This window comes from Suillus bovinus, assembly GCF_016758785.1.
Source record: "Suillus bovinus strain UH-Sbo-P2 chromosome Unknown EDB93scaffold_88, whole genome shotgun sequence".
NCBI lineage: Eukaryota > Fungi > Basidiomycota > Agaricomycetes > Boletales > Suillaceae > Suillus > Suillus bovinus.
Genome location: NW_024542144.1, coordinates 1 through 27024, shown reverse-complemented (window position 1 = coordinate 27024; position 27024 = coordinate 1). Strand labels below are relative to the sequence as shown.

Sequence of the window (27024 nt, the reverse complement as noted above, 5' to 3'; positions counted from 1 at the left end):
AAAGCTGTGGTGGAGCTCTGAGATGACAAGGTGAGAAGGTTATGGATGAGCGTGCGGCAACTTCTGTGGCAATATCAGGCACCCGCAATCGTTGGAGAGAAATTGAAATTGCCAACAATAGCACTGTGAACAATTTTTTGAAGAAAGACCCGACGATGAAGGCAGTTCACAGAGAGATTTCGGGGGCGAACTGGGTGCCATTTAGCAGGGTGATTTGTGCATGGATATTGAGCCCCGAGAGTCGGTTATTTGACTGGATCGTATCATCACCTTTCGAAGCAATTTGGATGATGATGTATGTCTCCAGGTACTAAGTAAACATTGTCAACAAGCTGCTACTGCGTAAAGAAAATTCGGCCATTTCCGAGTACTTACACGATGCAAAGTACTATTCTACGTGATAGCCATTTCTGATGACTCGGCCGTGAGCAACCTGCAATCCCACTTCAATTGCGACTTCGCCAATGTAGGGTTAATTAGGTCAACGGTCCGGAAATGAACCTACGTAGAACAGCTAGCAGGGGTGTGAGAGGCATCAATGACAAAGAGACCGGCGGGATGGCTTGGTGATACCCCTGCTGAGATGTAATACGAACACTGTAACCATGATGAGAAAATAGCGAACACGGTCCTTACACACGAATGAAGATAGATGTGCAAATTCTTAAACTGTGCACTTGATTGGTTCTAGTAGAAATCTCCATTAGCAGATCTTCTTGCAAGCATAAATTGTTTTCCCTGAGCCATGGGCGAACGATCGGCTGGAGATTGGTTTTAAAATATGAATCTGGACCACGAATGACGAATTCGCTCCTTGTGGTAATCGTGTGTTCGCGGTGAAGGACGATAAACAAGAAAAGCTCATTTGGGTCCGGTTCAGTCCTAGGGTGCGAATAAAATGTGGATATATTAGCGAATACCCAAAAGATTACAACATTTCTATCGAGATGATCAATGATGCTCTGAGTGCTCATCGTGGTGTCCATGACCATGGCCCTCCCATGGATGCCGGAGACCCTGCAAAACAGTGTGTTAGAGACACAGCGTAGCCTTCAGAGAAGAGAAAGAATAAATACAAGAAGCTTAGGTCCGTCCTCACTGAGAAGAAAGTTAGCATACGAGTGTAAATATGGTGTTGGGACTTACCGAGCCCGATATAAAATGAAGAACCACATGGTGGCTCCAAGTGCTTTTGCGAGGAACTGGTATCTGAAACCGGGAAGATGAGGGTTAAAACCTGAAGCTGTAAACATATTGTGAGCGCAGCAATAAGGACAAGCTGAGCGTCGCGCACGATGACTTCCACCAGCCATAATGAATGTTCCGGGTTGAGGGTGGTATTTGCATTTGTTTATGAATCCACTCATCTAGAAAAGCTTGACACCTATCAACGCCCACACCTCCAAGCCGCGCACCGTCGCGTCGTTTGTTAATCCTGCTGCAATGGAAGTGAATGGAAGAAAACGCCAGAGAGAAGAGGACCAGCTCCCAAGTGTTACTTATCTCGTCGGAGATAGGTCTTTTGATAGACTTTTCAAGGGTACCCCTCCCTAACTAACTATAAGTGGCTTTGTACTCATCTCGGTATATACAGAACAATCTCTCGAAGAAATACAGAATGTGGTACGGCGAAAACTGCAGCTACCGTCAAACTCGACGGTCAAGCTAAAGCAGTTGCGTGGTGGCAAGGTTATAGACTTGGATGACGGTAGACGCGACAGCTCTGGGGTATGGTACCTCTTCTCTGACTTTCATTTGCTACAGATGATGATTTCGATGCGTTCTCCTCGCGAGCGAGATTGATGAAATTGGTGGATGTTGCGGTAGAGATTTCAGTAAGCCCAGCGTTTCGCGTGTAGTTGGCTTGTGTTTACCTGTTGCAGCAGACCCCTCCTGCACAGGAAGCCACACCTTCCAACAGCGCAGGGGCCGCGTCAAAAAAGTCTGAGACGGACGTGGCGAAGAAGAAACGTAAAACCAATAATGGCCAGCCTCCTAAGGATGGCAATACGACGACTATGGCACACGAACCGAAAACTAAGAAACGGAAGACAGATCAACTCGCAGTGACCATACATGCAGAGACTGTGCCAACTTCCAAGGAGCCCGCCCCAGTCAGCCCTTTAGTAGAATCCTCACTGAAGCCCTCTACGAAAGCCGAAGTCTTGATAAGCTCCAAAGCGCCCGTCCCCACCGACGGAGAACCGCCGAAGAAGAAAGCAAAAACTGCGAAGGCCAGTACGGCCAATGATGCTGCAGAGAAGCCACCAAAGAAGACCAAGAAGCCGAAGGAGGCCGAAAAGACCAATGAGACCTCAAGCCTACCGGTATCAGATGTCGAGGCAGTCCCGGCTCCTTCTGGTCTCTCAGCACCGCCAAAGAAATCATCAGGGACGAAGAAGATTGCCACAAAAACGTCGGCTCTTCAGTCTGGTATGTTTATGTCTCCTCTCCATAATTTTGAACGTTGAAAATTGTACACCAGAAGCTAAAGGCGAGAAATCTGCGAACGGTGCAGTTGATAGCGCAGCTGGCTCTGAAAGTACGCAAGAGTTGCATATATTATTGAACGCGTCTTGATTGACTGCCTTCAGAAAAGAAGAAGAGCAAGGTAAAGGGTAAAGAAGCTGAAAGTGAACCAGCTCCAAGCAAACCAGCTCATAAGACATCTGGTTCGTCTTTAAGAGTCACATCAGAAGTTCTTTGTGATTGATTTGACCGTAGCTCCCACAAAAGGCCACAAGAAAGTTGCAATCGCGGGAGCTTCAGAAGCTCCGGCCCCGAAAGAAAGTGCGTGGTATCACACATTGATCCCGCGCTTTCTAATTTCCTACAGAAAAGACTAAGAAAAGCAAAGCAACAAAGTCCGCGGCTTCTGATGCCGATGGTGCGTAACTCATTCTGACAGTAGTCACCATCTGACCAATGCTAGATCAATAGCTGACCCACCTGTCAATCCAATAAATATTCAAGACATTGTGAATTCAATAGCACGTGCCTCGCAGGGGTTGGCTAAACAGAATAATACCAATACTGAGGTGAATTCGGTTAACATTTCCCAGCCGTCCACTTCGCTGGCCCCCTCTGTAATTACGACCACGAAAAGTGGTGTGTCATCTAATCTGCTTTGTCACGCTTGCTCTGGTTCCTTTCATCCTCTGTATTCATGCCCAACGGTGTTGGCAGGCCAGGAAGCAATACAGAATAGAATTGAGGAATTGAGGAAAGCAGGGGCAAAGAAGCATCAACTCATTATCAAGGATTTGGAGTCATTATTAAAGTCTCCTAGCGCTGCAATGCCTTCCGCAAAATCCAGTGCAGCAGATATTGTGGAGCCATCGCGGAAGCCCTCGGAGACTAGCGACGAGTCTGAAGGGGAAGCTACGAAAGCAAATAAGGAGCCTCCACCTTCTTGGACGCCCCTTGTGCCAAGTCACTCGCTACTTTCAGAGGTGACTGTGGAGAGCCGCGACGAAGGAAGTAGTTCGGAAGAAGAAGACCAGATTTCTCAGGAGGCAGAACGAGAGGAGCATGAACCTGAACCTGGTCAGCCTTCGCTTGAAGACGTTGATTTGGACGCCATCATGCGAGGTCCAGGGCCAATAAAGCTTCGCAACTTGATCGATACCTTGGAGTCGAAAGAAAAGGAATCAGATACTGAAAATGAAGTCGACGATATTGGGCCTCTGGAAGTGGAAGACGATGGTGAGAATGAGCGGAAATACCGTCGATTATCGAAGCGGTGGGTTAATTCATCTGAAGAGGAAGGGGATGAAGACGACGAGAGCGAGCGACTCTCGATGCCCCTGCCGAACCAGAAGACTTCCGAACCATTGCCTTCAACTGCCGCGTCGAAACTTTCTGCGGGTCCTGATGAGACATCTAATGCCATAGACCCGGCTGGAAGTAAGAAAGACGGTGTGCAAGGAGATGCTTTTGATACGGATGCCACCCGTGTATCTGTGTCAAAGGATCAGGGCGATAACGATTCAGCCAAAGGTGCTAGCGAAGCACCTGTGACTGCAGGCCTGAACAAAGCACCAACTCGTGGTGCTGCGCTCTCTCGTAACAAGGTCGACACTAACGATGACCCCATTGAGCCAGCCGACGATCTGATGGAATTACAGCACGTAATAACATCTGATAGTGATCCCATCGAAGTTACGACACCGCCAGCTCAAAAAACTGCAAGACCACTTTCCCCAGCAGCCCCCTCGACTCCAAAGTCTGGCCTAGCAAAGCGGATGAAGAATCGACACGGGCAACTTCCCAGCCCCTCACAACTTCCTGTGCGTGCTGATGAACCCAAGGTCAATGGATCCCAGAGAGCAGGCCCTGAGTGGAAGAAGAAGAACGTTGCCATTCGGACAGGCAATGACAAACCGCCGATTCGCGGCGGTAAGGGAACAACACGAACAGATCTCCTTCGCATCTCTTCGCAACCAACGAAAAAGAGCACAAACTTGAACGGTCATGTCGCAACACCGTCACATTCGCAACCTTTGCCGAAACCTACAGTTTCTCTTGCCAAATCGTTTTCCCCTTCGTGCATCTTCGTCGTCCATTTTGATGGACGGACGTGAAAGTTCTCCTATTGGGCAGAGTGGCGTACGTGCTGGCCAAGCATCTACTCAAAACAGCGCGGGAGAAGATTCTGATGATCATTCAGCAAGCAAAGCCGGCGGGTCACCTTTCACGTTGCCGGCGAGTCAAGTACCCTTTCCACACTCGCAGTATAATGCATTTGTCCCAAAACCCATGGAGGTAGTCTCGGACTCGGAGTCTGAATCCGAGGCGGAGGCCGGAGGGAAGAAGAGGAAGATGACAAATGCTAAAACGCGTAAAGCGAGACCACTCTACCGCAGACTCACAGATATTGCGAGTCAAACAGAACTTTTCTCCCAAAGTAATTCGGTCGCACCTCGTCCGGGCACTATGGCAAATGGTGTGGGAGGGCAGGCGGATGATGACGATGACGACGATGACGAATCGTCATCTGAATCTGATGACGGGGGCCAGTCACATATCCCACAAGCGAATAGGGCAGGCAAGCTACGGTCGAAAAAGAAGGGACTTTTGGCGTCTATAGGTTACTGACGATCTGATTTACGCGTTGCATTACTCTTCTACATACTTGCGCTGATAGAACCCGTTTTTCTTTGTACAGTTGATCAAGCAAACAAGAGTATGTTGTCGCCGGTTCGCTGTCTTGAGTGACTAGCGGTGAGAATGACACATGACTCGGTACCATTTTGACATGGTCGTGTAAGGTTAGACACGAATAAATAAAGTTGAGGATATCCCGAAACCCGCGGCTACGAGCCCTCGGCTGCCCACCAGTGTGTGTCATTGAACGTGGCTTTGAAAATCAAGTCACCGGGTCCTGGGGTCAGTGCGCAGCTGTGGGGCACATGCTGGCGTAGAAAGTTTTCAAACTCTCAGATTTTCAAATATAAAGAATTAGGCCTTTAAGGGTGTCAGCTGCTGATCACGCGCTTTTGTGACAAACAATGACAACAATTCGCCAGGTGACTATTTAAACGCCGTTGTTTTGATCTCTTTTTTTCCAGCTTCAACATCTGACAGTCAGCAATCTTCAGCTGCAAATTCTCCTTTTGAGCGTTCAAGCTTGTCTATGACATTCACCCAGAGCACACGCGACGAGTCAGTCCATTGCTTTAAAGCCAGATTGTTGCTGATGCATTTCTTTAGCTACCTTGGTGACCTCGTATTCTCCCTCATCGGATTCTGATCAATAAACCATGTTTGCTCGATCTATTATTCGTCTTCCAACAACTCTCTCCCGTGGTCTTGCAACACACACAGGCCCCAACTCAGCTTTACCAGCAGTCTTGCATCTTAAAACAGGCCAGTCCTTCCATGGTCGTTCATTTGGCTCTCCCAGGAGCATCTTCGGCGAGACTGTCTTCTCGACATCTATCACTTCTTGTATGTCGTAATATTGATCATCTATTGCGCCACCTTCTCATCCTCCTATTCTTTAGACACTGAGTCTATGACTGACCCTTCTTACCGTGGTCAAATTCTAGTATTCACCACGCCTCTCATTGGCAACTACGGTGTTCCATCTAACAACGCACCAATCGATTCCCACGACGTTGGTGTGGTCCTAGAGTCCCAGGGCATTCAATGCAGCGCTATTGTAGTTTCTGATGTCGCAGAAAAATTTTCTCATCATTCCGCGGTGGAATCACTTGCATCATGGTGTCGCCGCTCAAATATTCCCGCCATCACTGGCGTAGACACACGTGCCATTACACGTCTCCTTCGTGACCAAGGAACCACCCTTGGTCGCCTTGCTGTCGGTCCTGATGCTTGCGCCCCTGCACCTGCCGCCGAGAAATATTGGGACCCCGCCGTTGAGAACCTTGTCGACCAGGTGTCCACAAAGTATCCCTACCAGCTTAACCCTACTGGGGACATTAAGATCGCAGTTCTTGACTTCGGTGTCAAGGCTAATATCCTGCGTTCCCTCGTTCGCCGAAACGCTGCAGTCACAGTACTGCCATGGAACTACAATTTCAACTCCATTCGCGAAAAGTTTGATGGTCTCTTCCTGACCAATGGCCCCGGAAACCCGAGCCAATGCATGGAAGCCGTCTCGATACTTAGCAAGACACTTCAGGAGTGGGACAAACCAGTGTTTGGACTCTGTATGGGGCATCAAATTATTGGTATGGCTGCCGGCCTCGAGGCATACCGCATGACGTTCGGCAACCGCGGGCACAACCAGCCTGTCCTCGCTCTTGCATCTGCAGGTTCGATTAAGGCCGGGAGGGTTTATGTGACAAGGTCTGCGTTCTTCAGTCATTATGAGTCATGGATGATGCTAAATGGTGTCATCAGTCAAAATCATCAATATGCCCTCAAGCTATCTGACCCCTTCCCACAAGGATGGGAACCATTCTTCATCAACTGTAACGACTCTTCTGTAGAGGGCATCAAGTCAACCGCTGAGTCCGGAAAAAGGGTATGGGGCGTTCAGTTCCATCCCGAGAGCGCCGGGGGTCCCCTCGACACAATTGAGGTTTGCTGTTATTAGTCGTATAACTTCAGCAGTTACTAATTTGATTGTGCAGATGTTCACCGATTTCTTGAATGAATGCCGTGTGTACAAAACTGAAAATGTCAAGACGCCTGTGGGTACTACTATTGATGCTGCCAGTTTCATGGTGGAACAGCCTGCCCGTGTCGAAGTTGCTGCTTGATTGATTCTATTACATACGATACTTGTTTCTGGTGATTGATGGCTTTGGTCTTGTTTGTACTTGTACGATATTCCTAGAATTGATAGCTTTGCAATTGTATTTCGTAATCTGGTGCTCAATGGATCTGCTTCTGGCTTCCGCATGCACGCAACCGTGACCTTCTTGAATAAATCGATCATCATTAATATTCATCGACCATGAATTTCCTTGACACTTATGGACTGACTGGGACGGGTGCGAATACGCCACCTGTGAATGCTCACCCAGAACAGAGCCTCAACGAAGAGGTTTCTCAGGTCATTGGCCAACTCGGAAAGTTCTGGGGAGGGTTCAGGAAGCAGGTACGTTCACATGCGTTCTATGATTGCGATGTTTGAAACTCACCCCAAAGATTAAATAGAGCGAAACTGCCTTCGCGACTGCACGCAAGGATTTCGGCGAGGTAGTCACACAAGCACAGAAGGAGCTTGGCAAACTCGCTATATCGACCGAAACCGCTGCTGGCGACGCCCATGCCAACGAGGCTGAGGATACATCTGACAAAGAGAGCGAGAGCGAGTGTGGCACGTCTCCTGAGACGCCTACCGCGGAATCGCACACCGCAACAGGCTCACTCTCAACTTCACAATCACTCTTTGCGCGCCTCCAATCTTCGCTTCCGCCTAATATCGTCTCGAATGTCCAAGCCCAGCTTCCTGAAAGCCTTAAACACCCACAAAGCATCGATCTGTCACAGCTTCGGACGACGCTAACTACCGAATTTCAGCGCGTCCAGGGGGTGACGCGTGCGCAGGCGGAGGAATATGTACACAAGAGCGAACATCTGCTGCGGGAAGCTATGAAGGAAGCTAGTGAAGCCCTGCGAGATGTAGTGAAAGTAATTCCACCAGAGGAGAGCGGTGGATATTCGAATCAGGGTTTGGTTTGGGATGGATCTGACGTCTGGATGCTACCAATGGAAGGAGGTGATGTGAAGGGCAAGGGCAAGGAGACGGATTTAGGCGTTTCGGCGAGGCGGCAGAGTGAAGATGCTCGTCAGGCTGTTGCGACGCGCGCGCAAGCGCTGTTGAAGCAGCTGAAGAGTAATCCTGAGATTATCAAGCTTGATCCCGATGCTGATGCGGGGAGGGAGACGTTCCATTCTTGGGTATCTGAGGCGCAGAGCAAGGTTGAACACCCCGGTACTCAAGCTTGGTCAGAACGCATCGCAAGGACGCTATCTGATCCAGACGATGGCCAAACGCTACAGGAGACGTTCAATGCACTAGGTACGCTGACTGCTACGATCCTAATTGTCGACGCTTATCGTTTCCTCAGTACCTGCCATTCTTTCTGACGACGAATTCTGGACACGATACTTCTTCCGCGTTTATCAGATTGAACGAGAAGAAATGAGACGCAAGGCTCTTATTCACGGTACATAACTTTTTATCTTTTGCAACATGACATTTTGTTGATTTATGCCTTCACAGGAGCAAACCAGACGGAAGAAGATTTCAGCTGGGAAGATGACGACGACGAATCCGTCGCCCTTGAATCTAGATCCATCGGAGCTCTCGAGTCGTCAACCTTATCGCAACGTACGTTGGCACCCAAAGTGGCAGACACGAGCGATGTCCAATCGCTCCCAAATTCTTCGCAATTCAATACTCCTATGACCATGAGTCCTAGTAGGGAAAGCAGTGAGGACAGTTATGATGTTGTCTCTGGTAACGTCAGTGCTGCGGGAGATGCACAGGAACATGTACAGAAGGATGAGGACGACGAGGAAGAGAGTGACTGGGAGTGAGAAGTTAATGTTCTTATGTATTTGTATGTAGTTTGGATGATCCAGCCTATAATACCACATGTTGAGTGCTATTTATACCAAATTTATACGTTCAACCAAATCAAGCGAACCTGCTCTTTCTTTCAAAATCGAATCTGGGTTTTGCCTTGCACTTGCCAATTCCTCAATTGCAAGTGATGCGGAATGAGCTTTATCCATGAAAAGCGCAGCAGGAAATCGCGCCTTCTTTCGCGAAACACCATTATCAACCTCCTTCGCTTCTTCTGGGTCGTTCTTGTCATTTGGTGCGAGTTCGGTGTATTTTTCTACAGTTTATCAGATTGCAAGTGGCCTGACAAGGAGTTGAAGGGGGTGAGTACGTCCAACTGAATCATACTGTCCTCGAAATAACATGCTGTCAAGGCCGGATCGACCGAAAAGCCAACCCGAGTCCTCTTGATTGCTGACCCCCAACTCCCGAACCCGAGACATTCAGGGATTTCGTGGCTCGGCTATGGTGCATCCTCTACTAGATACTTACGCAAAGGCTGGAGCGTCGTCACCCGCCTGCACCCTCACGCAGTCGTATGGCTAGGTGACGTGCTTTCCTCTGGACTCTACGTCACGAGTGAAGACGAGTACGTGTCACTACTGTAACCACCTGCTTACATGCGCTCAAGGTTCCTGATAGATACAAAAACTACGTGGATGAATTCAAGGGGATATTCACTATTGACAAATCTGTGCCGAACTATTTCGTCCCAGGGAATAGAGATGTTGGGTACGTGCTTTGACTTTGTGTGACGTGGTCATTTGGGAATTTAATGACCTGTCCCTTGTTTTCCAGTCTCGGAGAATCTTCTACTTTCTCAAAGAATGCGCGAAAATATTTTACCCAGTACTTTGGTCCTGTGAATCAGGAGATCGACTTGGCTGGCCATAGGCTGATCTTCATCGATGCCCCTGGATTGGTCGACGAGGACTATCGCCGACATGGAATGGGAAAGCAGTATGAGACTTGGACGCCGGCTGCGGGTGGTCCAATCGAGTTCATCGCCTCCGTTGCCATCAGGGGTGAGTGCTGTCTTGAATTTTCTGGAAACGTTACTGATGTCGGGGTTATTAGCATCATCTAGCCCCATCATCTTATTCAGTCATATTCCTTTGTCACGACCAGCAAGTACATCGTGCGGGCCACTGCGCGAAAAAGGCTCTATACGAGCCAGTGCAGGCCATGGGTATCAGAATATGCTTGGTAAACAAACCACTAGATTTGTTCTGCACACACTTCGTCCAGCAGTGGTTTTCAGGTACGTGGATAAAGATATATCATCCACCTACTCCCATATTTATAAATTACACCCCTATTACAGTGGCGACAACCGAGATTACTGCAACATGACCCACCAACTCCCCGCAACAGATGCCAATATACTGGCAAAGACCACCGCCCGGGAAGTGACTGTAAAATCGTTTTCCCCATCAAGGCACATCCGACGCCCGGGCTTCCAGCTCCTCTCTCTCATCCCTCCGGGCTCTGCGGTATCGCCCCATGGCTCTACATTCGCAGATGCGCATTGCCTTCTGCCCGATACCTTCCGCATCTTTAATTCGATATACCTACCCGCTCTCGTACTCACCGGCATCGTGCTCCTATATCTGAACATCTCACCTGACCGTCACCATCGTCGTTTTTCCACTCTCTCGCTCTCGCCTGTCTCTGCAATTAGTAGGAGCAGACCAAGTTCCCCATCGCGAGGCCCAGAATCTGCAATCTGGACTAACTGGTCCCCGCGGAAGTCAAGCGGTCCAACGAGTCCGGCGGTGTCACTCCCACCCTCAGTTACAGTGCGTGTCCCTAGTGCAAAAGAGATATTTACATTCCGTGCCTTGTCGCCATCAGCCACCGGATCACCGCTTGATTCACCGCTCCTAAGCCCTATTCCGCTTTTCCACGCTGGACATGAGGACGAGATGAACCCCGCACACTATCCTTCACAGCATCACAACGAACATGTCTGGCCTTCAGGCGAGGACGTTCACGAAGCGCCATCGTTCCTTCCCTCACCGAGCGCACGTCAATCAGAGAGGAAGTGGCCGTCATGGAGCTGGAGCTTCGTATTCAGAGGGAGGCGGCGGCGGATAACGATTGCACTGCCGACGTGGGGAGAGGTGAAAAACTTTTGTGCGTCTGAGGGAAACAACCGTGTCAGTTTATCCATAGGTAAGCGGAGGGGGATGTTGTGGAGGTTGGGAGGCGACAGCATCAGTGTTGCGCTGCCTGCAGTTGTTATGTGGGCTTTGATTGGTTGGCTATTCTTTTGAGACGGTGGTGTTTGTGATCGACGATAGACTATCTACTTGCATGGATTTCGCACCGTATAATGATTGGCGTAGTGTACATTGTATCGCAGTACTCAGCGCGCACGCTTTGACATGACTATGATCATGACTTTTGGACCATGTCGACATTGCACATTACGGTATACTACACTAGCGGGCTGGGTAGCGATATCCAAATGTTACATTCATAGCGATGTCTGTATTGCGGTAGTATACTAATACAACAAAGTCACCATGTAACCCGCGACTCCTAACACTGTAAATCAAGTAAGCCGGTCGTCGAACCTAAAACGAAACAGAACGTACGATATCCGGTGAACTTTTCAAATGGCGTATGGAAGTACACGCTAGTAGTGGAGATTGCGAATAACCAGATCGTGACAAGCGCGATATTGAACGCGACTGCACAAGCATGCGGAGGCGACCACGACCTCGCGTACAAAGACGGCCTGATCTGGTCCACCAAAAATAGGACAGACATAGTGAGGAGGAAGACGTGGCCTGACACATCGTGTCCCTTCCTCAAGCGAGGAATCACCGGCAACCTATCATCCGGCACCCGTAACGACGACTCTGCAAACGATCCAACAAACAAGAATGGATGCGTCTCTTGTGATATCGCCGTCCGCGTGAGACAGTATTCATACGGGACGGTGAAAACGTCACCAGACCGGAAAGTGGCCATGCACTCGCCCCCCGAGGCTGCTGTGAGCCTTTCGAGTAGGGCAGGCCCAAAGAACCAGCTTGTGAACACGAGCCACACGGCCGTTTCTACGCCCCACTTGAGAACTCTGTTTACTGTCCGCTTGTGCGGTGGGCTGGTGAGCCAGAGCGTGAGGAAGGCGGCAGAAGTCCAGCCCCATGCACGTTTGATGAAGTATGAGTTTAGGATGTTGGATTTGTTTGCGAAGTAGTGCGTTGCATGTAGGTGGTGAGGGAGATGTGTGAGGACGGGATTGGAGGTATCGAGATAAGTGTCGTATGCGACGGAGTAGAGTGTTCCGAAAAGGAGGATCGCTGTGATTCCTGCGAATGCTGCATAACGGACATCAACTGACATTTCGTGGAATAATTACAAGATCTGGGTCTAGTAGGCTGAAGAGGTCAAAAAGATCGTGCACAGGGAACGCGTGGTGGTATTAACTCATAACTGCAGCGTGCACGTCGTACTTCGGCTAAGGGTACCAAAAAAAAAAGGCACGTGCTCGCTACGACGCGCACAGCACCGACGTGTTTCAGGCCAGAACGCGCTCAGCACTCCCCCACCCCACGGTTCTCCTGGAGTTGATACTCTAAGTACACATGAAAGCCAGCAGGCTATCGAACAAAATTTCAGTGCATACAAATAGATAATTGTAAATACATTAAACCATCAAACTATTCAGTCTATACTTGTGTAATTTTTATTTTTCAAACCAAATCTCCCGGCTTAATCCACACGATACACGTAGTTCTGGCTCGTCTCGGCTTCTACCTACCATCTCGGTCTCGCGCTTTATCTCCAGCTAGTTCGTGGAGTATTCATCGGATTTTTCAGGCTCGCGCCCGAGAAAACCCTTTTGCTGGCTATACCTTGCAGCCTGCGCTTTTTGCGGGGCAAAGTGAGGTGGCAATTAGAAATGTATTGAGACCGCGAGTCCAGACTTGTGCCAAGCTTTGCCACCTCCCTTCGCACGAGTTTTGCCCATGCGGCCAGGCACAACCAGCTGGGAAAAACCAAGGTATGGCTCACGCTAACGAAACGTGACAAAGCGTTACTTTTGTTTGAAATGTTAATGGCAATGGTAAAACATCTATTTTGCAAAAAGAAATCGCGCAGGGTTCTTTGTATTTACACTGCGCACAATGCTGCGCGGCTGGATTTTTGAAAAAATTGAAATTGAAAGTGCCATTAAGAAAACGAATGTTATGAGCCCTTTTGAGTTGTTGCGTGACAAACTAAGGGGGAACACATAATTGGTATGACATTCTAAAACTACCACGACACAATGCCCAAACATGCACTGAAACACCCGAAGAACCTTGGTGGACATGCTATTTTACTTCTACATCATTCGAGCGTGTTCTGGTCCACGATGGTCATCGGACGATCCTCTACTAGTGTTCGGGTCACAGCTAGTCACATCATGTCACATGCCATCACACGTTAGCGTTCAGGTGCAACCATTCTGCCAAACCCAATAGAATTTACAAGTCTTACCCATAGCCCTATTTTCAGGATACAAAAGCGAGTCCTGTCTACCTCAGAGTAGTTCAGAGTCCCTTTTGCAAAGTTCGTGTCACTGCGCACAAGCCATGCTTTTCTCCTTCTTCGTCGTTATTACCGTGACCAGTGCTTTGGCAGCATATAGTATCACGAATGTCACTGGATGCAATAATCGATATTCAATCTGCACAACGGACGGTCAATGCTGCCTTGGCCTTTTCTGTAAACCACACGTGAGCATGCTTTGCATCAATGCCATTGCTCACCCCATGTAAGTACCTTGCAATGTCAACAGAAGCCTGCCACAACAACGATTTTTGCAGTTCAAGCAAAGAACTGGGCCCCTTAAGTTCTAGACCATGCAAAGCACACGCTTGATCGAGCAACCCCATATCAGACGACCAAGGACCCAAACGGACCCCCGATTGCAGCCCATCCGTGTCCCTCGAGAATACATTCCCTCGGCCTACCCGTCTCCATTGTAAGACCGGATTCACCATCATGTCCTGTATACTAGTACATTCTGCCAGCCCATCGGTGAGCAGTCTACTTAGTAATTGCAGAATTTATTATGATTGTGAGGCTATTGATTGCAAAGTGCATGGGGTAAGCAATGGGGTTAAATCCTGGATGCAAAGCAAACCACTCATAGTACTAGAGTACTTACCGCTTGTGCACTACAGCGAAAATTGCCGCAGCAATCACTGTCTATATTGCAGGTCCCAAATTGAGGAGAGCATGCAGTGACAGACATACATGCTGCCAAAGCAGTGGTAATGAAGACGAGAAAGGAGAAATGCATGGTTTATGCGATTTGATGCGAACTTTGTTGAAGGGGACTCTGAACTACTCTAAGGTGGACGACAGGGCTTGCTTTATAGATACCCTATGGGCAAAACTTGTAAATTGATTTGGCACATTGGTTGCTCCTGGATGGCAGAACTTCAAGGCCGATGATTTGGAGTCAACGGATAAATAATAAACACGTGTGCTTTGCATGGTCTAGAACTTAAGGGGCCCAGTTCTTTGCTTGAACTGCAAAAATCGTTGTTGTGGCAGGCTTCTGTTGACATTGCAAGGTACTTACATGGGGTGAGCAATGGCATTGATGCAAAGCATGCTCACGTGTGGTTTACAGAAAAGGCCAAGGCAGCATTGACCGTCCGTTGTGCAGATTGAATATCGATTATTGCATCCAGTGACATTCGTGATACTATATGCTGCCAAAGCACTGGTCACGGTAATAACGACGAAGAAGGAGAAAAGCATGGCTTGTGCGCAGTGACACGAACTTTGCAAAAGGGACTCTGAACTACTCTGAGGTAGACAAGACTCGCTTTTGTATCCTGAAAATAGGGCTATGGGTAAGACTTGTAGATTCTATTGGTTTGACAGAATGGTTGCGCCTGAACGGACCAAGAAATGACTTGGATAGAACAACCTAATTGAGTCCAGATAAATCTCTGTCACGTCCAGCTCAAGTCCCAAAGCCATCGGACCGAAACCTTCGAGATCAGCCCTACTTAAGGTACTATTCCCTACGGTCATTTGGTGACGGCCCACTAGAAACCACGAACTAGCTGGAGATAAAGCGCGAGACCGAGATGGTAGGTAGAAGCCGAGACGAGCCAGAACTACGTGTATCGTGTGGATTAAGCTAGGAGATTTGGTTTGAAAAATAAAAATTACACAAGTAGTATAGACTGAATAGTTTGATGGTTTATGGTGGTAAAGCGCAAGGGGGAATTAGGCATGGGATCACGACCAACATTTGCTTTATAAAGCGAACAAAAGAGGGGCGACGAAATCGTGAAATCTACCGCCAAAACGTGAAAATAGCGATAATTCGTAGCAAGCTATTCCCTAAAGGTAGTGGGAATATATAATTCTGCTTGTCTCAAATATAGGCTTAGGCTTATGGCCGAAGACTTTGCTTCATTCCCGTTCAGTACACGTAAAGTCTAGTCCCATTTGTGCCAATCTCAGCCTGTTCCCTGTCTTTTATACATATACGTATTCCATTTTCATGTCATATGGAGAGTAGTACTATAAGGAAGAAAATACGGTCTAGTCTAGGGGACCCCCAGTGTCCCCGATGCACCTGGGCGCGCGAATGCCCTGATGTGAGGCGTACCCCCATCAGTCCGCCGTTCCCGCCGGCCGTTTTAGACGCGCCGCCCTTCGAAGATGAGATGACTTTCATAAACAGGATCAATGTATGTGTTGCATGATGCATAACGCGTACTCGGCCGCTTTCGCAGGCGCTGTTCCCTGTCTATTGGTCACCGAGTGTGATTGTGGTGCTGCTGTGTTGTGCAAAGGTTGAGAAATGTATCGCGTAGCTTAAGTTATCGTCTTTACCTTCGATATTCACTTCAGCACATCACACGACTGGAAAACGACGACAAAAGAGTAGACGGTACATGAGATTGAGATTGATGGTGAGAGAAGATGAATAGGCGGTAGTCGGAAGCTCGGTGACTGCCAAAGTGTACTTCAGTACTGAATTGATCGGCGAGAGATGAAAAGAGGTTTACACTGTTGTACAAGCAACATCCCTTCAGCACATCCCACGACTGGAAAACGACGACAAAAGAGTGGACGGTACACGAGATTAAGATTGATGGTGAGAGAAGATGAATAGGCGGTAGTCGGAAGCTCGGTGACTGCCAAAGTGTACTTCAGTACTGAATTGATCGGCGAGCAATGAAAAGAGGTTTACGCTGTTGTACAAGCAACATCCCTTCAGGATATCCCACGACTGGAAAACGACGACAAAAGAGTGGAATGTACACGAGATTGATGGTGAGAGAAGATGAATAGACAGTAGTCGGAAGCTCGGTGACTGCCAAAGTGTACTTCAGTACTGAATTGATCGGCGAGCGATGAAAAGAGGTTTACACTGTCGCAAAAGCAACGATCGACTTCAAGCAATGACGCAAAATATACCAGGTAGCTCTGGTTTATGTTCATGGTCAACGGGGAGTCCGTCGGAATCCCCTGAGAAACCATCGTTAGATGGGTAAAACTGCGAGGCGATGGATGCGAATGCGTCCATAGTATGAATAACAGTAAGTGGGTTTCGAAGAACGAAGTTGGAGTGGTCTGTGAGACTCAAAAGCGTATTGGATGGTGGTGGTTGGTGGTTAACGTTCTAAAGTCGCCAGACGAATGACCAATGCCATTTTGTGGATCTGAATGCTTAATAAGAGTCCACAATTGTTCGATTTGTGGACCAGCGCAGCTCGATTCGGCAATTTCATCGTTGAAATAGCGGAGCTAGCCGTTCGTGTCGAGATATGATACCACAGTAGCCTGAGCATTTGGTGATATGGTCGTAGCGATATGGCGTCTGGGAGAAGAAGACTGAAAAATACGGAACCCTGCTTGCAGCTTACTGCATTGGGGTAGCAGCCTAAATGAGATGCACCAGACTTGAAGCTGTGAGTCGGCGCAACGAGACATAGATTGGCCAGCGCGAGCTCCACCGATTTACACCAGTGTGACGAAAGCTCCCATGCTCAATACTGCAAGGACCCGATATACAAGGCTTGTGCAATTCAACCGTCAACGTGTTCAACCAGAGATCCATGTTGAAGCTTGAGAACAACGTTGTATCGAGTGACTACGACATGGCGGGAGATGACAAGGAGAGGACGTAGGTATGTGTATGTAGTCAGGACTATCCGAACGACGAAAGGCGAGACCTTGACTTTCACTGGGATGATTGATGAACGCCATAACGTGACTGCGTCCAATTGGCGATTCGGATGAAAGGCGCCGCCAATGGTCCATAATTTTTTGATGTTCCTGATGTTTTTCAACGATTATCCCATTAGGCCTCAGTGTATAGAAGCGGATAAACCGAACCTGCCGTCCGACTACGATCGATAACCATGGACGAGTGAGTCCAACGCAACCCCTGATGTGACCTGAAATTCGTCGATCCCACTACTGACCATCTTGCCGCCCTTCTTCGACAGCCGACCCTGCGCACGGACAATATTTTGCATCCGTTTCTCTGCGTCGCCGACGTCGTGTTGCTCTGTGGCTTTAGCGGGACGAGAACCGCGGCCTTTGGATGCACCGGTTACTTTATTCTTCCCGTCAGTGATCGTCTTCGGAGCTTCACGCAAGGCAAATGCTTTTGCGAGATGGCCGATGTGGAGGTGACGGACGTGGAAGATGTGCTTCTCGTTTGAGGGATGGGTTGCATATGCCCTCATGTGCGAAGTAAATGCTCTCCGAGCAAGTTCAGCGTTCTGCAAAAAGGCGTCAGCGCCCGCCCGACTTCTCTCCCAATTAAAGCTACCTCTTTGCGCCGCAAAACCCATCGCTCAAAGGAAAGCTGTACTTCTGTCGCGCGCGCCTCGTACTCGGAGCCTCCTCCGCCAAAGCCTTTCGCCAACACGTTTTCGATGCTTGTCCCTTCAAGCGTGATGTCGACTTTGTCGCTGTCCGACTGTTCTCCCGTTGTATCGCCTCTCATCTTCCCCTCCACCCATTTCACCCATTCAGACTCACTTGGCGCGACGACGCTCCAAGCCTCACCACCCTTTCCTGCACGCGCTGTCCGTCCCACTCTGTGCACGTACTCGGTCGCACCACCTTCAGTTGGCAGATCGTACTGTACGACTGCGCGAACGAGGGGTAGGTCGAGACCACGGGATGCCACGGACGTGCAAAGGAGGATGGACGACACGGGTGCAGATGTTTTCGACTTTGAGGAAGGGATGGCCGAGAATCCGCGTAGAGAGGCGAGACGGATTGGTGTGGGAAGGGAACCGTGAAGACGAAAGATCGAGGTACCTGGAAGGAGCGGGGACTGTGCAGTAATAGAAGCATCTACCTTTTTGTCTTCCCCGTCGCTAGTATCGTCCTCGTCAGATTCAGCATCAGCCTTTCCATCATTCATTGACGAATCGCCTAGCAGGCGCCAGTGAAAGTCGACGGAGTCCGTGCAGCTGAGGAATACGATGATTTTTGACCCTTTTTGACCTTGTGTCTGAGCGAGCAAGGAGCGGAGAAGTGCGACAAGCGCGACAAGACGCATCTTGAGAGGAACGACGACATATTTCTGACAGAGTTGCGACGGTGGTGTGAACTTCTCGGTACTGATTGTAGCTGGCTCGTTGTCGTGTTTTGATGCGGGCGAGTCCTCCGCCTTTGCTTCGTCGAGGCCCTTTATTATAAGCGGTCGTCTTAGAGTGGTGCCTGCCAGTTTCTGCACATCTTCACGAATAGTAGCTGAACAAAGTATCGTCCGTCTCTGCCGGTCCCAATCCCAACCCCCAACCTCGAATGTCTTACCGTCTTGAACAGCTTGAAACGCGAGCATTCCTCCTCCCATCCAGACCCTGAACGATCCCTTTGATAGTGTCTTCAAAACCGAGCTCCATCAAGCGGTCCGCTTCATCGAGAACCAGCCATCTGCATTTCCCAACGTTGAACGAAGACGTGTTTTGCAGATGATCTAGCAGGCGACCTGGAGTCGAGACAAGGATGGGTACGCCTTTCCGTAGACGCGCCTTCTCGTGCGCACGGGTTGCGCCTCCACTTAGCAAGCCGGAGACTAACCACCGGGTATAACGTGTAGAACCCTCCGCATGCTCCTGTTCACCGTCTGGGCGTAGCTTAAGCGTTAATAGCGCCTCTAAGACATCAGAAATTTGTTTTGCCAATTCACGAGTGGGTGCGATAATGATAGCAAGGGTTCCTATCGAGCGGTCAATGTACGAGTGAGTGCTGAGGGGTAGAAGATCCTGGATTATAGGTAGGAGGAACGACATGGTCTTTCCGGACCCAGTTTGCGATTGTATAAATACGTCGCGCGCATCCATGTCCTCGGAGGAAGGTTTCGTGAACATAGGAAGGGCAGCACGTTGAATAGCTGTTGGTTTCGTGATACTCATCTTAGACTGTAGGTGAGCGACAAGGAGTGGGTGAAGACCTAGGTCTGCGAAGGTGGCTGACCCAGTCAATGGCGCATTGCTCGGTTTAGAGGGTACTTTTTGGACAGCAGAGGGTGTAGGGGCTTCAACTTTAGGGTTGTACGAGAATAGAGAGGAGATTATCTGAGTCGGAGGCTTAGCTGGAAGTGCCGGACGGTCCGTTGCAGAAGTTTTGGGAGCGGGCACGGGGATGTCAGGTCGCATCCGTTTTGCGGGACGGGAATGGTCGTCGTCGTCGCTGCCAGGATGATGGTCAGGTTGGTTAGTCCTTCGTTTCTGGACTCGTTTAGCCTTCAACCTAGGCCATGATAATTAGCTGCATACATATCATCGAGCGTTCTGCTCACCTGTCCGTCCAGCGACCAGATTTTTTTGATGCTAGCTTTATTGGTTCTGCAGATGCATCTTCTGCAATGTTTAGGACAAGTCCATCGTCCATTTTCCCCTGCGGCGCTGATGTCAATCTTGTAAATTTCAGTCTTGATGATCTCGTTCTTGAGGACAGCGAGTTAAACAAAAAGGGAATGTTATTCCCACATTTGACAACCTTTCTCAAAGTCAAATTGCTTTGGACACGTCTCCGTTCACACTTCACTACTTTGTTGCGCAATGTTCGGTCGTGTTTCTCTTGCGCTCATTTTAATTTCTATAGCTGCGATCTTCTGTGCGCAATCTGCGGATGCCGCCAAAGGCCCCAAAATCACCCACAAGGTCTACTTCGACATCAGGCATGGTGACCAGGACCTAGGTCGAGGTTTGTGTCATATGTTAAGGCAATCCTGTGACATACATCTGACGGGGCTCGAATGTTAAACAGTCGTCATTGGTCTTTACGGTGGGGTACGTTGCTCTACTTAAGCTGACAGATATGCAGTTGACTAATTTCCCCACAGACCGTTCCCAAGACAGTCGAGAACTTCCGTGCACTCGCAACTGGTGTCGACAAGGATGGTAAGGAGCTCGGCTACGGCTACAAGGGCTCCAAGTTCCACCGCGTTATCAAGAATTTCATGTGAGCTACTTGTCCGTTGCTTTGTGAACACTCGCCTGATGTCTCTTTTGTCAGGATCCAAGGCGGTGACTTCAGTATGTGTACCATAATCATCTCATTCTGAAGCCAACTTGATACGATCTCACTAGCTCGTGGCGATGGCACCGGTGGAAAGGTAATTTAGGATTTGTCTTGGCTTGAACGTCGCTTACGGAGGATTTTCAGTCTATCTACGGCGACCGTTTCAAGGACGAGAACTTGTAAGTTTTTGGTGATCATGCTCATATCTTTAACTCTGACATCCGCTTCAGCAAGCTCAAGCATACTGGACCCGGTACTCTTTCCATGGCTAATGCGGGCAAGGACACCAACGGTAAGCAGGTTTTCTCCCTTGTTTAAGTCATCTGACATATTCCCTTAGGATCTCAATTCGTGAGCCTCTGGCTACTCTCAATGAGCTTTACTGAATAGTTATCCAGTTCATTTGCACTATTGTCACCGGCTGGCTAGACGGTAAACACGTGAGTTCGACGTCACTTTTACGACCGCATTGTCTGAGCTGTTAAACCAGGTTGTCTTCGGAAAAGTCCTGGAGGGAATGGACATTGTATACGCTATTGGTTCGCTTTATATTGCCTCTACAGTACCATAAGTTCTCACCCCACTCAGAGGACGTACCTAAGGGCAGCAACGATCGCCCATTGCAGGACGTCACCATCTATGACTCTGGAGAGGTTTGTTATTATACTTATTTTTGATATGTCCTGTGTATTCACTCCACGTTTCCAGCTGCCAGTTGAGCCGGTTGTAGATGATGGAGGAAATGAGGTACCCCTACGCGCTGAGCTATGATTCAGCTGCCTCTGTTCCTTGAGCTCTTGATGCGAATAAAATATTGTTGCTTGTCAACAGGACATCGCCACCGTACCCGTGAATTCCGTAACTTCGTCAGCCGATGCTGAATTGCCCGCCTCTACACCCACACCAGCATCTAACGAGAAGACGAGCCCTGTGGAGTCAGCTCCCTCTCCAGTTATGGATGTCACTCCTGAGAATGTGGAGGATCTTTCTGGATCGTCGGAGCGTCTGAAATATGCTGCCATCTTATTTGTGGTGGTTGTGGTTGGAGTGGGGATGTTTATTTGGTGCGGTAACGGTCTCCGCCGTTTCAAAGGTCTTTTGCAACGTGCAGATCGCACGCATTACAAACGTGTCAGGGACGAGGATTTGGAGAAGTAAGTGCAGTTGACATTGATGTCTCAAGTTAGCGGAGCATACCAGAAACTTGTGCGATGTACCATAGATATACTGGCTAACATAACTAGTACTGTCGTTCCTTTGCAAGTAAATTATAGGAATTCTTTTTTTCCGAGGCGGCATGCTCAGTGCTCGAAGTCTCGAACATCCTCTCCTTGAAGATTCCTCTTCCTCCACATGCCAGTGCGTCTGAGCTACTTCATTAACATAGTAATAACCATGTGCACTTGTTATTTTAAACAGGTATGCTATAAATTCTATGTGTTTCCGTGTGTTCACCAACAGGTGTCCACGAATCCAGCTCCATAGCCTCTTTGCTATCCCGCTGCTGAGCTTCGACCTGGGGAGCCAGTACGTTTATCGAGTAATGTCTCGACTCTCGAATTTGAAAATTTGAATGTCCTTGCAAAAGCTTTCGAGATAAATGGCTCAATTACCGCCAATCTCAGCCTGAGTAGGCCCTGTTCCTGTTATAATTTATCTCAATGACGAGAGGTGGGAAATTTCCGACAAAGGTACAATAGATTAATGCGGAACTGGGATCAAAGTCATGACCAGTGTGATGCTGATGATGAGCATGCTATTGATAAAATTGCTGAATGAGGCGTATTCCTCAGCTGCACGGACTCCGTCGACTTTCACTGGCGCCTGCTAGGCGATTCGTCAATGAATGATGGAAAGGCTGATGCTGAATCTGACGAGGACGATACTAGCGACGGGGAAGACAAAAAGGTAGATGCTTCTATTACTGCACAGTCCCCGCTCCTTCCAGGTACCTCGATCTTTCGTCTTCACGGTTCCCTTCCCACACCAATCCGTCTCGCCTCTCTACGCGGATTCTCGGCCATCCCTTCCTCAAAGTCGAAAACATCTGCACCCGTGTCGTCCATCCTCCTTTGCACGTCCGTGGCATCCCGTGGTCTCGACCTACCCCTCGTTCGCGCAGTCGTACAGTACGATCTGCCAACTGAAGGTGGTGCGACCGAGTACGTGCACAGAGTGGGACGGACAGCGCGTGCAGGAAAGGGTGGTGAGGCTTGGAGCGTCGTCGCGCCAAGTGAGTCTGAATGGGTGAAATGGGTGGAGGGGAAGATGAGAGGCGATACAACGGGAGAACAGTCGGACAGCGACAAAGTCGACATCACGCTTGAAGGGACAAGCATCGAAAACGTGTTGGCGAAAGGCTTTGGCGGAGGAGGCTCCGAGTACGAGGCGCGCGCGACAGAAGTACAGCTTTCCTTTGAGCGATGGGTTTTGCGGCGCAAAGAGGTAGCTTTAATTGGGAGAGAAGTCGGGCGGGCGCTGACGCCTTTTTGCAGAACGCTGAACTTGCTCGGAGAGCATTTACTTCGCACATGAGGGCATATGCAACCCATCCCTCAAACGAGAAGCACATCTTCCACGTCCGTCACCTCCACATCGGCCATCTCGCAAAAGCATTTGCCTTGCGTGAAGCTCCGAAGACGATCACTGACGGGAAGAATAAAGTAACCGGTGCATCCAAAGGCCGCGGTTCTCGTCCCGCTAAAGCCACAGAGCAACACGACGTCGGCGACGCAGAGAAACGGATGCAAAATATTGTCCGTGCGCAGGGTCGGCTGTCGAAGAAGGGCGGCAAGATGGTCAGTAGTGGGATCGACGAATTTCAGGTCACATCAGGGGTTGCGTTGGACTCACTCGTCCATGGTTATCGATCGTAGTCGGACGGCAGGTTCGGTTTATCCGCTTCTATACACTGAGGCCTAATGGGATAATCGTTGAAAAACATCAGGAACATCAAAAAATTATGGACCATTGGCGGCGCCTTTCATCCGAATCGCCAATTGGACGCAGTCACGTTATGGCGTTCATCAATCATCCCAGTGAAAGTCAAGGTCTCGCCTTTCGTCGTTCGGATAGTCCTGACTACATACACATACCTACGTCCTCTCCTTGTCATCTCCCGCCATGTCGTAGTCACTCGATACAACGTTGTTCTCAAGCTTCAACATGGATCTCTGGTTGAACACGTTGACGGTTGAATTGCACAAGCCTTGTATATCGGGTCCTTGCAGTATTGAGCATGGGAGCTTTCGTCACACTGGTGTAAATCGGTGGAGCTCGCGCTGGCCAATCTATGTCTCGTTGCGCCGACTCACAGCTTCAAGTCTGGTGCATCTCATTTAGGCTGCTACCCCAATGCAGTAAGCTGCAAGCAGGGTTCCGTATTTTTCAGTCTTCTTCTCCCAGACGCCATATCGCTACGACCATATCACCAAATGCTCAGGCTACTGTGGTATCATATCTCGACACGAACGGCTAGCTCCGCTATTTCAACGATGAAATTGCCGAATCGAGCTGCGCTGGTCCACAAATCGAACAATTGTGGACTCTTATTAAGCATTCAGATCCACAAAATGGCATTGGTCATTCGTCTGGCGACTTTAGAACGTTAACCACCAACCACCACCATCCAATACGCTTTTGAGTCTCACAGACCACTCCAACTTCGTTCTTCGAAACCCACTTACTGTTATTCATACTATGGACGCATTCGCATCCATCGCCTCGCAGTTTTACCCATCTAACGATGGTTTCTCAGGGGATTCCGACGGACTCCCCGTTGACCATGAACATAAACCAGAGCTACCTGGTATATTTTGCGTCATTGCTTGAAGTCGATCGTTGCTTTTGCGACAGTGTAAACCTCTTTTCATCGCTCGCCGATCAATTCAGTACTGAAGTACACTTTGGCAGTCACCGAGCTTCCGACTACTGTCTATTCATCTTCTCTCACCATCAATCTCGTGTACATTCCACTCTTTTGTCGTCGTTTTCCAGTCGTGGGATATCCTGAAGGGATGTTGCTTGTACAACAGCGTAAACCTCTTTTCATTGCTCGCCGATCAATTCAGTACTGAAGTACACTTTGGCAGTCACCGAGCTTCCGACTACCGCCTATTCATCTTCTCTCACCATCAATCTTAATCTCGTGTACCGTCCACTCTTTTGTCGTCGTTTTCCAGTCGTGGGATGTGCTGAAGTGAATATTGAAGGTAAAGACAATAACTCAAGCTACGTGACACATTTCTCAAACTTTGCACAATACAGCAACACCAATAGACAGGGAACAGCGCCTGCGAAAGCGGCCGAGTACGCGTTATGCATCATGCAACACATACATTGATCCTGTTTATGAAAGTCATCTCATCTTCGAAGGGCGGCGCGTCTAAAACGGCCGGCGGGAACGGCTGGACTGATGGGGGTACGCCTCACATCAGGGCATTCGCGCGCCCAGAGATGCGTCGGGGACACTGGGGGTCCCCTAGACTAGTTTTCCTCCTTATAGTACTACTCTCCATATGATATGACAATGTATATATATATGTATAAAGGACAGAGGGACAGGCTGAGATTGGCACACCGGCACAATGGGACTAGAACTTTACGTGTACCTGAACTGAGAATGAAGCAAAGTCTTCAACGTCAACCATAAGCCTGAATACTGCAAATAAACTTAGAGGACTTGCATCGTGTCACTCTGGTGTATTTATTCAAATATTCCGAGCCTGGCGCTGCGAGGTTGCATATCTGCCGTCAAGATGTTCTTTCCTCTTTAAATTTCAAATTCACTCTTTACCAACGAGCAGCTACATATCATAAGCGTAATCCAAGTACTCCACATTTACTATAGTATGCCAACAGTTTCACGACACGGGTAGAACCTGCTACCGATTTTGACTAAATCGCCTGTGCAGTCTGATTCGATCTCGAACGGTGTCGCGACGAATGCACAATTCCGAGACAGATGCAATCATGCAATGTCAGATCATGGAAGTGTATAAGAGCGATTTCTGCACATCTGGATCGAGTTTTATCTAGCAATGGTCGCTCCCATAGTTAATACATGAATTCAGACGGCGAAGGTCAGAATTTCAAATATACATGGAACTGAATATGTATAAGGCGGTGTTAGTTGTTGCTAGTTGAAAATTCTACACATACACCTTAGCAAATTTCTGCCCTTCAGATAAGACGACAAGGCAAGACCGCAGACCCTTCAAGCACCATTGCCGTTCGAGCCAGGAAAGGAGGTGATGATTCCAGAAAGCCTGGAATAAGTGGTTGGACGTGTCATCCCGTGGATCTGGAGCACGCAAGAGATATGTGGCCCAGTTTTGACAGGCGTACTTGAGAGCGTATGAAGATAATCGACTGTCGTGCTGTGCCTTGCGTGTGAAAGCCATGAAGGCGTTCATAGCGTGGATGATCTCCCTGTTCGGTGGACGATATGTTGATGATGCAGTGGAATGATGCTGGCGGCTTAAAGCAAGGAACGCCGGGAGCATCAAGAAATCTGGCAAGCTTTCAAACGACTGGACTACTTGGAAGGTTGGTAGCAAACGCAATTCTGGGACAATGATAAACTCGCTGATCGCTTTCAGCGTACTTGAGAGTTCGTCAAAAGTCACCCGGGCGGACCCTGCAGGAGTGGATTTCCATGCTTGGCCATGGGACGTCTGCAGCCAGTCTCGCCCATCTAAGGATTTCAGCCAATCTGACCCGTGCGGAGACTTCAGCCAGTGGTTTCCTTTCCAAGTCTTCAGCCAATCTGACCCGTCCGGAGACATCAGCCAGGGATTTCCTCCCCAAGCCTTCAGCCAACGTCTTCCTCCCTTGGTCTCCAGCCACTTTCGTCCTCCCTCAGTCCGCAACGACTTTTTTGACCTCCTTTGTTTCTGGATAGAGGGTTCTATTCCACCTCGCATCGACCGGAATATCGAAGCCGGCTTCGAGCCTAACATCTGCGGCTCGTCACCCACTTCCTGGGTCTCAGACAAATCCGAAGAGTCTGACACAGATTGTAATTCAGGTATTTGATCGGCCTGCCGAGCCAATCCTCCCTGAGTCTCCAGCCACTCTGACCTGTGCTCCATCTGCAGTTCGTCACCCACTTCCTGGGTCTCAGAGCAATCTGACCAGTCTGACACAGATTGCAAGTCAGGCATTGAACCTTCCTCCCAGAACCTTCCTTCATCTGTCTCCAGCCATTCTCGTCCCTCACAGGTATTCAGCCAGGATTTTCCGTTAGGGGTGTCCAACCAAGCATTCCTATCCTCGGTCACTAGCCAGGATTGTATATCTGACCCGTGGTCACCTCGAAGCCATAGCATGCCAATAAGAACAGACACTGGCTCGGGTTCCCGAAAGAGGAAAGTTAATTTGTCTTCTAATCTATGGGGGTCCCCAGGACTAATTGCATGGCTATGCTTCTTCAGTTCCAAGAGGACATCCAAGAG

At 49.0% G+C, this 27024-nt stretch overlaps 12 protein-coding genes across 12 annotated transcripts; 8 read left to right on the top strand and 4 right to left on the bottom strand.

The window, feature by feature from the left end:
• Nucleotides 1-951: 951 nt before the first annotated feature.
• EDB93DRAFT_1093858 (uncharacterized protein) lies at nt 952-1253 on the bottom strand (the record flags this gene model as incomplete). The annotated part of the gene is made up of 3 exons (XM_041446550.1): nt 952-1017; nt 1077-1098; nt 1147-1253. 3 exons carry the CDS (start codon nt 1251-1253, stop codon nt 952-954), a joined length of 195 nt encoding a protein of 64 aa, XP_041302733.1.
• Nucleotides 1219-3094, top strand: EDB93DRAFT_904662 (uncharacterized protein). The gene is made up of 9 exons (XM_041457885.1): nt 1219-1540; nt 1595-1708; nt 1765-1835; nt 1887-2433; nt 2486-2542; nt 2595-2672; nt 2725-2790; nt 2842-2887; nt 2933-3094. Exons 1-8 carry the CDS (start codon nt 1444-1446, stop codon nt 2844-2846), a joined length of 1035 nt encoding a protein of 344 aa, XP_041302732.1. The 5' UTR covers nt 1219-1443; the 3' UTR covers nt 2847-2887; nt 2933-3094.
• A 2348-nt stretch (nt 3095-5442) lies between these two features.
• On the top strand, nt 5443-7352 carry EDB93DRAFT_1176531 (carbamoyl phosphate synthase small subunit). The gene is made up of 5 exons (XM_041450522.1): nt 5443-5664; nt 5713-5949; nt 6006-6813; nt 6868-7048; nt 7101-7352. The coding sequence occupies exons 2-5, from the start codon at nt 5763-5765 to the stop codon at nt 7227-7229; spliced, it is 1305 nt and encodes a 434-aa protein (XP_041302731.1). The 5' UTR covers nt 5443-5664; nt 5713-5762; the 3' UTR covers nt 7230-7352.
• A 1-nt stretch (nt 7353) lies between these two features.
• EDB93DRAFT_1212910 (uncharacterized protein) lies at nt 7354-9105 on the top strand. Its single transcript, XM_041451058.1, has 4 exons — nt 7354-7570; nt 7630-8497; nt 8547-8645; nt 8702-9105. The coding sequence occupies exons 1-4, from the start codon at nt 7427-7429 to the stop codon at nt 9016-9018; spliced, it is 1428 nt and encodes a 475-aa protein (XP_041302730.1). The 5' UTR covers nt 7354-7426; the 3' UTR covers nt 9019-9105.
• Nucleotides 9106-11669, top strand: EDB93DRAFT_1176528 (Metallo-dependent phosphatase). The gene is made up of 6 exons (XM_041450521.1): nt 9106-9369; nt 9421-9635; nt 9689-9778; nt 9845-10071; nt 10124-10307; nt 10371-11669. Exons 1-6 carry the CDS (start codon nt 9202-9204, stop codon nt 11320-11322), a joined length of 1836 nt encoding a protein of 611 aa, XP_041302729.1. The 5' UTR covers nt 9106-9201; the 3' UTR covers nt 11323-11669.
• On the bottom strand, nt 11556-12400 carry EDB93DRAFT_1093933 (Fat storage-inducing transmembrane protein; the record flags this gene model as incomplete). The annotated part of the gene is made up of 2 exons (XM_041446554.1): nt 11556-11596; nt 11647-12400. The coding sequence occupies 2 exons, from the start codon at nt 12398-12400 to the stop codon at nt 11556-11558; spliced, it is 795 nt and encodes a 264-aa protein (XP_041302728.1).
• A 1110-nt stretch (nt 12401-13510) lies between these two features.
• On the top strand, nt 13511-14255 carry EDB93DRAFT_1176523 (uncharacterized protein). The gene is made up of 3 exons (XM_041450520.1): nt 13511-13817; nt 13870-14083; nt 14145-14255. The coding sequence occupies exons 1-2, from the start codon at nt 13636-13638 to the stop codon at nt 13922-13924; spliced, it is 237 nt and encodes a 78-aa protein (XP_041302727.1). The 5' UTR covers nt 13511-13635; the 3' UTR covers nt 13925-14083; nt 14145-14255.
• A 3172-nt stretch (nt 14256-17427) lies between these two features.
• EDB93DRAFT_1242991 (P-loop containing nucleoside triphosphate hydrolase protein) lies at nt 17428-19936 on the bottom strand (the record flags this gene model as incomplete). The annotated part of the gene is made up of 4 exons (XM_041452089.1): nt 17428-17808; nt 17859-18868; nt 18903-19795; nt 19845-19936. 4 exons carry the CDS (start codon nt 19934-19936, stop codon nt 17428-17430), a joined length of 2376 nt encoding a protein of 791 aa, XP_041302726.1.
• EDB93DRAFT_904259 (cyclophilin-like domain-containing protein) lies at nt 19843-21461 on the top strand. The gene is made up of 12 exons (XM_041457884.1): nt 19843-20251; nt 20315-20337; nt 20391-20509; nt 20564-20583; nt 20638-20663; nt 20714-20748; nt 20800-20861; nt 20910-20920; nt 20968-21009; nt 21060-21108; nt 21158-21222; nt 21278-21461. The coding sequence occupies exons 1-12, from the start codon at nt 20107-20109 to the stop codon at nt 21338-21340; spliced, it is 660 nt and encodes a 219-aa protein (XP_041302725.1). The 5' UTR covers nt 19843-20106; the 3' UTR covers nt 21341-21461.
• Nucleotides 21462-22351: 890 nt separating this feature from the next.
• Nucleotides 22352-23445, top strand: EDB93DRAFT_1093837 (P-loop containing nucleoside triphosphate hydrolase protein; the record flags this gene model as incomplete). The annotated part of the gene is made up of 2 exons (XM_041446548.1): nt 22352-23014; nt 23065-23445. Coding segments are annotated over 2 exons (1044 nt in total), but the record flags the coding sequence as incomplete, so codon positions are not given.
• Nucleotides 23446-24481: 1036 nt separating this feature from the next.
• Nucleotides 24482-24888, top strand: EDB93DRAFT_1176486 (uncharacterized protein; the record flags this gene model as incomplete). The annotated part of the gene is given in 4 exon segments (XM_041450519.1): nt 24482-24604; nt 24661-24780; nt 24798-24803; nt 24826-24888. Coding segments are annotated over 2 exon segments (218 nt in total), but the record flags the coding sequence as incomplete, so codon positions are not given.
• A 464-nt stretch (nt 24889-25352) lies between these two features.
• Nucleotides 25353-27024, bottom strand: EDB93DRAFT_904188 (uncharacterized protein; the record flags this gene model as incomplete). Its single annotated transcript, XM_041457883.1, has 1 exon — nt 25353-27024. A coding segment is annotated over one exon (1305 nt), but the record flags the coding sequence as incomplete, so codon positions are not given.